Source organism: Typopeltis vanoorti, chromosome 15 (assembly GCF_054136105.1).
Source record: "Typopeltis vanoorti isolate ZY-2024b chromosome 15, IOZ_Tvanoo_1.0, whole genome shotgun sequence".
NCBI lineage: Eukaryota > Metazoa > Arthropoda > Arachnida > Uropygi > Thelyphonidae > Typopeltis > Typopeltis vanoorti.
The window spans coordinates 83,487,966-83,501,224 of NC_143563.1; the positions used below are offsets into that span (position 1 = coordinate 83,487,966).

Below are 13,259 nucleotides of genomic sequence, written 5' to 3' on the forward strand. Positions count from 1 at the left end.
TCTTTTAGTGCCCATTGAATATGACATTAAAGCACACTCTAGTTGTTTTGCTACTCCCATGAAGGAATCATCACTTTCATCTATATTTGGATATCGTAATCAAAATTCAGGAAATAAACGCTCACAGATGTTTACCTCAAATGAATACCTTCGATTTGGTGGCTCGTATAGATATGGTGCTAATGAAACTAACTATTTTCTGAAAGACCGTGCATTAAAAATAAATTTATTCAATGGCTGTGTCTATGATAAATGGACAAATACTACTTTGAAGATGCACTACTACTGGACAGGTGAGTGACATATGTAAACATTGTATTTTGTATTTTTGTTATTATAAACAAAGTTTTGCAAAAAAAAAATATATATATATATATATATAAAAAACATGGCTTTGGAACAACAATTGTTTCTTAGTCCTAAATTTTATGTTGGTGTGATTCAATATTTATGAAAGAGCTGAATTTTTAATCCAGTAGTTATGCTAATAACATGCATTTTTTCAGTTAGCTGAACATTTAAGTTAGTAGCCATCAGATACCAGGGTGCTTAAGGGTCAAAGCTGTATAACTGAGAAGAGACCTCCAAATAGCCTTTAAAGGATGACGAGAACTGACCAAGACTTCTGACCTAATGTCCAATCCTCACCTTCCCACATGGTGCATCATGTTAGGCATCTACCTGGATAATGAGTGAACGAGGATGGGCTGGCAATTTGGAATTTAGCTGACCAAATTGTATTCTTATTAGCTTAAACCACAATATGAAATGATGGTACAACATGACAGAATTTCATGCAGGCTGGGGCATTGTCTGGTTAAACAAGGTCTCTGTTGTTTTCACCAAAGAACTAGCAAAAAGTTAGTTACTGGAGCAAATCCTAAAACACCCCAACTCAACATCACCAGAGTTCAAGATCAGTACTATCAACATACAAAGTCTGAATGGCAAAGAAATGGAGCTAGCTGAGGAATTGGATAAGTATCGAATCGACATAATAGGGGTATCTGAAGCAAAAAAGACAAAAACTGGTGAGATCTTCCTGAGCAATAAATACAAAATGTTATATTCAGGCAATGACAATCAATGACAATCACCTTCTCACATGGTGCATCATGTTAGGCATCTACCTGGATAATGAGTGAACGAGGATGGGCTGGCAATTTGGAATTTAGCTGACCAAATTGTATTCTTATTAGCTTAAACCACAATATGAAATGATGGTACAACATGACAGAATTTCATGCAGGCTGGGGCATTGTCTGGTTAAACAAGGTCTCTGTTGTTTTCACCAAAGAACTAGAGCAAACAGCAAAACGTTAGTTACTGGAGCAAATCCTAAAACACTCCAACTCAACATCACCAGAGTTCAAGATCAGTACTATCAACATAAAAAGTCTGAATGGCAAAGAAATGGAGCTAGCTGAGGAATTGGATAAGTATCGAATCGACATAATAGGGGTATCTGAAGCAAAAAAGACAAAAACTGGTGAGATCTTCCTGAGCAATAAATACAAAATGTTATATTCAGGCAATGACAATCAAGGAAAACAAGGAGTAGCCATAGTATTTAACACTAAATATGAGACTAATCTTCTTGAATAGGCAATTTCAAATAGAGTGATGTGGGCAGATATCAGAATTTGGAACTGGACAATGAGACTTATTTGTGCCTATGGTCCCACAGAAGGTTCTACTAAGGTAGAAGTGGAGTAATTTTTTGAGGCTTTAGAGAAAGCAGCTGACACAGTGAAAAATGAAAAGTTAGTCCTTGTTGGGGATCTAAATAGCAAAGTAGGAAATGATTGTCAGACATACATAAATATTTTGGGAAAATTTGGAGAAAAGTGCAAATCTAATAATAATAACGACAAATACTTGTTGGATTTCTGCTCAGGACATGAACTGGTTATTACTAACAATAGTAAGAATACTCATTGCAGGAGTTCCACACTAACCAATATTTACACACTTTCTATCATACCTCAACTTCATTCACTGCAGACCACACACATAACTACCTCTGATAATCAATTCTTCCTGTCATTCACAACTCTTAAGCAAAAAAAAAAATTAAACCAGTATCTTGGACGTGTCAGACAGAATCCTCTCCATTTCTCCTTATCCCAAGCAATGCAGGTGATGAAATTAGTAAAAATGTGACAATATCAATAAAGAAGGATAATAATCTCATTATCTCTACTTGTTAGTGTATTCCTCAACATTCAATTAATCCTTTAAGCTATTTTTCCAGTCTTTGTAATATGCCTCTGAACTTTCTGTCCACCATCACCCCTGCCCCTAGCCTCATCAGTTTTCTACAATCCAGTACCATCATTGTAATACACAGTATGTAATCCTTTCTTCCCAAGTGCATAATGTTACTCTTTATCACAGTACCCTGATAACCATTATCCTTTCTCACACTGCCAATTTATTTAAAAAACATTTACACTACTTTTATTAACTATACTGGTGTCCAAAACCTAAAAATAAATACCATTTCTGAAGATTACAACCATAAATTCAGATGAATCAGCTTGTGGCAATTTGTATAACAGATGATTTCAAGTAGAAAGTAGGTACACGTTCAGATTTTTGAATCACACACAAAAGGATTAAGTGGTAGCACTCAATAGGATAAAAGGCAATATGCTGTGGTAAGCAAATTTTGTTTAAAAGAAGCTCGTTTTGCAAAGGAATAAAGTTGCAAACTTGGATGTCTTGTAATGCCTCAAAGACATCATCTAGATGATTTCTCATGGAGAAGAATTATTGGAAAGCTTGAAGGAGACTGCAGAATACTGATATTGCCAGAGAGTTTGGGATTTTGCATAACATTGTATCTAGGTTCTGGGCAGTGTTCCAGACGTTTGCTAAGAGGTCTCCCTTGCTCTGCCATGGAGCATTATTATTATTACATGACACCTCCAATTTATTTAAAAACAACATTTATACTACTTTTTTTAACTATACTGGTTAATGCAGCAATATCGAGAGCAGAGAACCTGGGCTGGTATTCCCCAGGGCTCAGTACTCAGTCCCTTTCAATTCCTTTTATATGTCAATAACATTCATCCCTCCTTACAGAAGACACAAAAGTAGCTTGCTACGCAGATGATATAGTCATCTGGCACACTAGTGCTAAAATCAGAATATCAGAGGAGATTCTAAACAAATCTATGAGAGGATTAAAAAAATGGTCAGATGAACTTAAACTCAAAATCAACTCAGACAAAACAAAACTAAGCACCTTTAGTACAGACAGGAAAAAATAGACATTCCTACAATCCCAAAGTCATGATCAACATGCTAATTGAAAAAGTCAAATCCAAAATACCTTGGTATTATGCTTGATCAGGAATTACGTTTTGCAACACATCTCTAACACTTCCAACAGAGCTCTAAAAAAATTAAATATACTGAAAAGGCTTTGTGGAACAAATTGGGGCACAAACCAAAAATCCTCAAAACTACTTACACTACACTAATAAGGCCAATAATGGAATATGCAGCACCTATCTGGTCACCTTTGGCCTCATCGGTAAAGGAAAAAGTATCCAAGATTATCATTGGTGCAGTCTCATCCAGTAACAATATCAAAGCCCAACAGGAATGTGGGCTCGACCTGCTGGAGGATAGACGAAAATTTACAACCATAAACTTCATTAATAATATCAGAAGCTACCAAAGCGATCATATCTCCCTAAAAACTTATGAACATTGGAATCAAAAATGCAGACTTCACAGATCATGAACTTTACAATATGATGACACTATCAGGAAGGAAATAGGTCTTGATCAGCTAAATGCCCACATAAACAAAGAACCTCTATTTTCCAGTCCTTTACCTCCATAAATCAAACCTTACCAAACCTTGTACAAAAAAAAAAAAAAAAGAATCGAAAGAAATGCTCAAAGAAAAAGACCTAAATACTATGAACCTTCTTTCATCCTCCAAACAGGTTATTTTTATACCAATGGATTGTCAGACACCAATATGATTAATGGAGGCGCTGGCTGGTGTTCTCCTTCTACTCCAGAAAGGTGAAAAACTTTCAATGAAAGTTGGATCTTGGAGAATTGCTTCCAATTTTACCAGTGGACTTTACGCAATAAATAAAGCACTCAAAACCCACTTAAAATTATCATCATCTCAACAGTCTGATGGAATTATAATTTACAGTGACTCATGATCAGCTATGGAGGCAATCAAAAATGGCAACACCAAGCTCACACAAGACACCCATAAACTCTTAAATCAACTACAGTGTTTAGGAAAAAGTTGCATTTTACAATGGATTCCTGCTCATATAGGCATTGATTACAATGAAGCAGCTGATAAATTAGCAAAAGAGGCCAGAGAACTCAACTAAGAAACTCACATGATAACTCTTGCTGATGCTAACGCCAGCAAAAGCTAAACTAATTCCATTGAAATCAGTGATACAACATCAAATTCCCGAAATCAATGCTGACAGAAAGACCTCCACCACAATAGCAAAACTAAGAACAGGACATTGTAGAGGAATGAAGATCAATACAGATTATACGAGAACATATAGAAACTGCAACAACTGCCCCAATACTGAACTGACACCCACTCGCATCTTTACCTGTCCAGCAATTACAGCAGCTGCCTGGCAAGAAATAGATCCTAATCCTGAACAACAGCTCTATTCAAATAAAATCATCGACATAGCCAAAGCAGTTCAAGGAGCACATGGAAACATCTAAGACTCTTCAAAGGACAAGACAACAACATGACACCTCCAAGGAATCCAAAGACATTGATGGAGGGCATCTACTGTACAACTCACCAACTACAGGGAACTGCAACTACTATCATTATCTATACCAGTGCCATCTACCGAAGCATAAAGATATATTTTTGTTATAACAGCAGAATGTAATTGGTGGCAACATGGCAGGTCAGCTTCATTCAAGCACAGGTATCTCGACAAACTGTGACAAGATGTCTATATGTCCAAAAGCTTGTAGTCTGCATCCCTTTATCCACAACTCATCATAGAGAACTTTTCAGTGGTGTTGTATTGATAAAAATTGAACCTAATGGGTTAATGTACTCTTTACAGCTGAGAGTTGTTTTAGTATTTCCTCTGATTCTAGACAAAACTTGATCTGGTGTGAAAGTGATACTACTTACCGTTGCGAGAATGTTCTTTAAAGGGATAGATACAGCAGTGTTGGGGGTGGGGTCATAGCATGGGGAGGTATTATGCTTAATGGATGCACCAAGCTACAAGTGCTGAAAAAAGGGACTATGACTGGTAAGCAATATTGCAGTGAAATTCTTCCATGTCATGTTTGATTGTTCCATGGTGCTGCAGGCAAAGAATTCATTTTTGTGAATGAGAATGCCACACCACATCATACACGAGTAATAGAAATACTTCTGGAGACAGAGGATATTAATCGAAGTGAGTGGCCAGCATGCTCCCCAGATTTCAATCTCATAGAACATGTTTCGGATGCAATAGATAGGTGTTGCTGCTCAAAATTCCCCTCCAGAAAACAAACAAAACCTTTTTGTAGACATATTTCATACTGAAATGTCTCTCTGCATAATTTTCTGTAAGCACTGTACATTAATTCCTTAACTATGTCCTTAGGTAATTGTTAACTTTTGCCAAAAATGTACTGCAATTTAATTTGTACAAAAAATATAACACATTTTTTGTGTAATATAATTTATTTGTATCCTGGCAATAACTTTGTCCACATCTGTAGTTATGCAATTTTTTGATATACAGGTGTATATGAAATGTTGATAAACATGTGGAATTGTCTGTCAAAAAAGGGCTTATGTTGAACTATAAAGCTGGTAATTCTGAGATTTAGGAAGCATATTTGAACAGTGCCATGGCTTGAAAAGCCACAAGGAAAGGTCAGTAGTGCATGAAGTGGTCAGGGATTGTTGAAAGAACTAGTATCTGATGTATACCAACAGTCAGGAGGATAATCTGAGTGGAAGTTAAGTGGATGGTTTAGAAACACAAAACAGAAGCTGCAAAAAAAGAAAACATGGTGGAGGAAACATAAAGAAAAATGGGATCAGCATGCTCATGGGTAGTACAAAGTGCAGGTATGAAGGGTGAGTAATATGGAAGAAAGGTCAAATCAGATTATGAGAGAAAATTTAGCTAAGCAGGCAAAAGTAAATCCAAAAGACTTTTTTCATTATATAACAAATAGGAGGAAAAATGACTATGGAAGGACTTTAATCAGAGACAAAAGAAATAGTTGAGCTGCTGATTGATCACTTTCCCAAGGTGTCATTCATTTCAGGTGGAGATTTTGCAGTTGGTAATGTGACAGAGACTTATGTCAAAATTGAGGTAGATGAATAAGAGGTGCTCAGTATATTGAAAATTATCAATATGAATACAGATGTGGAGCTGGAAATAGTATGTCAGCCATATACTACATGAACGTGCAAGTGAAATGGCATTGCCGCTGATGAAGTTGTTTAACCTAAGTCTCAGTTCTGGCAAGATTCCAGTGGAGTGGAAAGAGGATAAGACAGTACTATTATTTAAATGTTGCCCCAAGAAAGAACAAGAATATCACAGACCAGTTAATATCTCTGGAGTGGTGGTTAAAGTATTGAAAAAGATAGTTAAAGGTAAAATCTAACAGTGGGTGGATAGGGATACGATACTCTCTAGTTTTGGCAGCAGAGCTTTGCAAAAAGCAGGTTCGGTCTTAGCAATTTACTCACATTTTAGAATAAAGTGACAGTGGTATGGGATGAAGGAAATGGCTACACTTTGTGTTGTTAGACTTTGCATTTGACAGAATACCACATGGAAAACCAGGAGCACGCCAGCCATATGTGCAATGTGTGCGATGCACACAGGCGCCAGGATAGTAAAGGCACCAAAGAGGAGGAAATACTTAAAAAAACGTTTTTTTAAAGTGATTTTTTATTGGGGGGGATAGGGGCACCAACTAAAGTTCTGCACACAGGCGCCAGACACTACTGGCGTGGTACTGGGTATAGGAGTGCCAAATAAAGTTTTCCACACAGTCGGCAGACACTACTGGCATGCCCCTGTGGAAAACTATTGCAAAAGTTGGAGCAAATGGATGGGGAATGGTTGATAGACAGGTGGAGTGGAATCTAGGAGAATGAGGATGACTAGTAGAGTACCTCACACCTCAGTATTCTGAACTAGATAGTAGGAATTAGTGAGACCAGGCTATCAGAGGCAGACACATACTAGTATCAAGTGTGAATGGTACAGTATATTTAGGAAGGTTAACATTGAGATCTATGACTGTAATACTAGTAACAGTTTTTACATGGCAAAGAGTTTGACACCACTTAGTGTGAAGTGGATTCTAACAAGATCAAATCCATGGTGGGATGTTGTTACAAACCTAGTTGCTAGTAACAAAGAAATGCATCACCAAATAAAGACGATGGCTGCAAACAGATTAATCATAACAGGGAATTTTAATTATTTACACATTAATTAGGTAGCAGCAAAATCTCACAAGAAGAATGAATTTAAATTTATTGAGCTGTTGTGAGAAGACTTCCTCAAGCAGCATGTGACAGAAGGAACTCAAGCTCAAAGATTGTTTGGTTTGATTATAGTGTCAGAGGGGATTTCAGTTCAAGACATAACTATTCTGCCTCCAGTGATCATGCATTACTCACTTGGGAAGTAGTTAAGTTTATGAACTCCCCCCCCCCCACTCCAACTTCTCTAGTTTTTCTGATTTTGTACTTCTAACCCCTCACTGAATAACACTTTTCCAAATCTAGCTTAAAAATAATTCAAATACAACATATCAGATATGTATAATCAGGGCTTTTTTCAGCTGGAAAAGTCCACAAAAATTTACCAGAATGTGTTCTGGCTGAAAGAAAGCCCCCCCCCCCCCCACTCACACACAGACACACACACACACAGTGCTTTCTTTCAGCCAGAACAGTCCGGAAAAGTTTACCGGAATGCGTTTCGGACCGTTCCGGCTGAAAAAAAGCCCTGTGTATAATCCTTTCATCTATCATCATTCTAGACAACTATAAACTGTGCATCATTCTTCCTACACAATCTTCTCATTGACTCATCCACAATCATGATTCTTCTCAATTCATTCATACTGTGTGTCATCTGACTCACACAATCTTTGAGCCTTCTTTTTTGCTTCTTCTAGTGACTCTTTCATATCTTCTCTCATTGCATATTTCTCATCTTTCAAATCATTTATGCTTGCCAAAACAGTCAACTCTTATTTCTCCTCTCTACATTCTGACAGTTTCACTAACATCCTTTGCACCCAGAAAACAATTTCATCATGTCCTCATTAAGCACACCTCTTATCATTGAATCTCCATATAATACTCTCTCCTTATTCCCAGTTTATTGCTCTTTCACACTCCATTCACTTTTTCTTCATTCTCTTTCCTACTCTAACACATGCCAGTCACTTCTAAAATCACCCTAACACCATTTTGTTGTAACGGTTTTGTCCTATGAAGAACTCAATATAAGTGCATTATTTATGTCCTCACTGCCACCTTATCATTCATATTACCTTCAACCACTCCTTTCATAATCCTATTTGTATTTCTTCCTTATTCAGTCCATATTCATTCCACTTTCACTCACTCCTTCCACTACATCATTCTCAGTTTCATGCCTTTCATCATCAGACATTAATATTATTATTACCTCAAGACCTCATGGAGTCAAAGACTCATCTGGGAGGTCTTTTTATCACACACACACACACAGCTCATCATACCGTGCCTTGAACACATTCAAACTCCTTGCAGACACCACACTCCCAGGCAAGGCATTCCAATCGTTCACAACTCTGCATGAAAAAACCTGCCTCTCACTCCCCTACTCACACCCTCTTTATACAGTTTCCAGGGATGACCTCTGGTTCTCCCCCTGATCTCCCACTATTTTCGGTAGAACCTCTCCAGCATTGATCCTATAACAACCCCTTAATAACTTGTAGGTCTATCATATCTCCCCTCTTCCTTCTGTCCACCAGACTCTGCAAGTTGCATCTTCTCACTCTTTCCTCATACTCAACATTTCAGAGGTCAAAAACTACCTTAGTCAATCACCTTTGGACCCTTTCCAACATCTCTTCATCCTTCTGAAAACCAGTGACCAAATCTGGGCACAATAGTCCATGTGTGGTCTAATCAAAGACTTATACAACGGAACAAGAATCTCCCTATTTCTACACATCAATGTCCTCCACATCATTCCCAAAAGCCTTTGTGTTGTCTACACAATTTTGGCTATGTGTCCCCTAAATTTCAGATCCTTATCCACTATCACCCCCAGATCTCTTACTTCTTCCACCTCTAACAATATATCCTCACTAAGCATAAATTCTGCATCCCATTTTTGTTTTCCAAATTTTAAAACTTTACATTTTGCAACATTGAACTCACATCTCCATTTCCGTGCACAATCACTCAATTTATTCAAGAATTCTTGAAAAGCCACAACATCTTTACTACTCTTCATGGTTTGTCCCAACTTTGCATCATCTGCAAAAAAGTGAATATCTCCATCCAAATCTTCACCTATATCGTTAATATACAAGTTAAACAGTAATGGCAATATTTATCAAATAATACCTATCAGATAGCTATTCTCCAATCCAACACTAATCTAATATTCAACCCCATCTGCTCTAGTTTGACTCTCAATTTATCATGAGGTACTCTATCAAAAGCCTTTGCGAAATCTAAGTATATTACTGTGTATCCTTCTCCTCTGTCCAAGGAAGCAGTCACTTTATTGTAATAAGTAGGTAGATTACTAAAACATGACCTCCCTTTAGCAAATCCATGCTGTTCATCAAAGATTATACCATTGTTGTCAACCCAACTCTGGATCCTAGTTCTCACAAGCTTCTCCAACAATTTAACCACAACACCTGACACACACAGATAGGCCTATAATTTGATGCTTGAGTTCAATCACCTCCTTTATGAAGTGACACAATCTTGCCCTCCTTCCACTCCTTAGGGACTTGACCAAGGTGCAAGACTCCTATTAAAAAAATGTCAAGACGGGTGTCAACTCCCTAGCACATTCATTCAGAATACGTGGCAATATATTATAAAGTCCCACAGCCTTATTGACATCTAGTTTACTCAACTGCCCATACACCTCTTGCTCACTTACAGTCAGTCTCTCCTCCCCATCATCTACTGCTCTCAATCTCTCCATGTAGTCACATTCACAAGATTGAAAGACCTTTATGAATTGCTCATTAACTATCTCCACCACACATTATTCAACAGCTGTCTTTATACCATTTTCTCCTATCAGCGTCATCCTTCCATAATCATTCTTTCTTTCTTATGTTTATGTGCTTGTTCATTTATTCATTCTTTCTTTTGCTGGCTACATATCGAAAGAACTCCTTAGGATTCTTTTTGGTTTCATTAGCTAACTGCTGTTCATACCTCTCTTTAGCTATCCTCACCAACCAAGTCACCCTCCTTGCTTGGTCTTTGTAGATCTCATGGAACTAGTTATTTCCACTTCTCTTATGCTGCCTCCAATGCCTTTCTGTATTGCATGCTTAATCTCTTTATTCATCCATCTCACACCTACCTTATTTACATTTCTCACCCTTGGAATACACTTAGACATTGCATCTACTAGATAGTTTTTGAAAATCCCCCAAGCTGCATTGATCTCTTTTCCAGCTAACTCCTCATTCCATGCTACACCCGCAAGTTGTCTCCTGAATCCTTCATAATCATCCCCTTGTAGTTCCACATATACCCTTTTCTCACAGAGGTCCTCTCACTGCTTGCAACCACCCAGGTAATCACCTCATGGTCACTCTCAGCAATTGGTGGATGATTTGACACCTCATTTATAATTACATCCTCTGATGAGATGACCAAATCCAAGACCCTCAATCCTCATGTGCCCTCTGTTACATACTGTCTGAGGTAGTTATCGCTCAAAAACTCAAGAAACTCATTTTCTTTACTTCCAGTTGCTATCTCATCATTCCAGTCTATATTGCCATAATTAAAATCGCACATAATGATCACCCTTTTCTTATTTGCTTAACTAATTTGATTATACATTTCATTATTGCCACCATCCACATTACCTGGTGTATAACAGCATCCAACCAAGTATTTGATTCCATTCACCTCGATTTCACACCATACTGCCTCAAAACCACTGGCAGTATTTCCCTCTTGCATCTTTACTTTGTATGGACATAACTCTTTCTCTATCATCAATAACACTCTCACCCTCCCTTTTTGTTCCTTCTATCCTCACGAAACACATCATACCCTTCCATTTCTTTTCCTGTCAGGATGTTGTCCTCTTCCACCCATGTCTCACTTATTCCGACAATCTTTGGGTGAACAGATGCAATTAATGCAACCGTTTCATCTGCCTTGTTTCTGATATGTCTAGCATTTGTATACAAACACAACAGCTCACATCTGGATCTACAGCTAGTTCCACCGATGCCACTCACTCGATGTGATCTCTCCATGCTCGACTGGAGCCATTTCCCTTTCTGCTTATTCATTTTAAAACCCTTTTCAATTCCAACTGTTTCCTCTTGATCCCAGGTCATCCCATTTCTTTCCTGTCTACATATGCTTTCACCTCCTCTAGGAGCATCCACCTTTCTCACGCTGTGTACCCCTGTCCACCCTGAGCCTCCCCGTTTCTCTACTCCTCTTGCACACCCATTCTCTCATTTTCAATACTCATACCGCTCACTTCTTCATTCATAATCCCCTCTTCAAACTCTCCTGTCTTACTCTCCTGCTCTTCCACATTACTTCCTGCTTGATCTGATTCATTCTCTCTCACTCTACTCACTTCTCTACCTTCCAGCAGCAGTCTCTCCAAGCAGCTCACACCATAACCACTCAAATGCAGTCCATCGCTCCCATACAGTTCACTTCCTCCTTCAAACTCATTCCACACATTAACGAACTGTACTTCCATCTCCTTGCACATTTCAGCCAGCATATCATTCATAATCCTTGCTCTCCACCTCATCTCACCACAGTCATACCTAGACAACACACTGACTACCCTTCCTGTCACACTATTCTCTTTTATCCTTCTAAGCAGCCTCCTGACATCCATTCTGACTTGCTCTTTGTCCTCTATCAAATCATCTGTGCCGATTAAAACCATCAATCCTTTGCTCGCTCCCTCCTCATATCCAATGCCTCAATCACTCTACTCATTTTATGGTAGATATTCAAGGTATGTTTTCCATATGTTTACCACATATGGAAAACATACCTTGTGCATCCTATCATCCAGCACACCTTTAATAATGGAGTCGCCATATAACGCCACTCACTCATCTTTTGTTAGCTCTTTCGTGCCATCATGATTTGTTTTAATAGTTTTTACCCAAATTTTCTTAATTTCATTCCTCATCCATTTCATCTCTTTCCTCATCCAATCCAATTCAACTTCCAAATCTCGCGTCACATTCTCTCTATCATTCATTCTTTCTAATTTTCTAACTCTTGACACCCTCTTCTCACTTTCACTCTCATTGATCCTTCTGTGCTTCCGTACTTTCGGCCCAACACACGTCTGACTTTCGCTATCATTCATTCTTTCGATTTTTTCCACTTTCGATTCCTGGATCATGCCATTTCTAGTTTCATTTGTTCTCTCAATTTTGTTTCCTTCTGCTACTCTCACCTCACTTTCATCCTTATTAACATCCGTTATGGTTTTCAAATCACTCGTTTTCTTTTTTACTGATTTTTTAACATTCTTTCACCTCTCTTTCACACCACCCTTCTCTTTCGAACATGCACTCATTTTCCCCCGCAACATTCTTGCTACCAACACTTTCTGTCATCAATTTCATATTTGCATTCATCAATTCCTCGTTCAGGTCACACTTCGCACACACACACACACCCCCCTCCTTCCATCCACCCTAAACATCACAAATCATTTATTTAATCGAAAGAATACATATAACACACCTCACACTTAACAAAACAACTGAAATCTAAATTAAAGTCATGGAATGACAAAGCCGCTGCCATGTTTAATCTGCTGGTTATTAAAGTTTAACAATAATAACGAATTCATAATTAAGTTTAAGCAAAACAAAATCCCCCACACTAATAATAATGGTAGCACACAACTTTTACAGCAGCTCTTACTCAAACAAACACTCATATATACTTAATTATTCCAAGAATACTTATCTCAATCTGGAGC

At 38.0% G+C, this 13,259-nt stretch overlaps 1 protein-coding gene across 1 annotated transcript in view; it reads left to right on the plus strand.

The window, feature by feature from the left end:
- Positions 1-13,259, plus strand: part of LOC150098938 (uncharacterized) — a 205,455-nt gene that overhangs the window by 32,194 nt on the left and 160,002 nt on the right. The window contains exon 4 of the mRNA XM_090405465.1: positions 9-293. Within this exon, the coding sequence (XP_090261591.1) occupies positions 9-293 (285 nt within the window). The remainder of the gene's footprint in view (positions 1-8; positions 294-13,259) is intronic.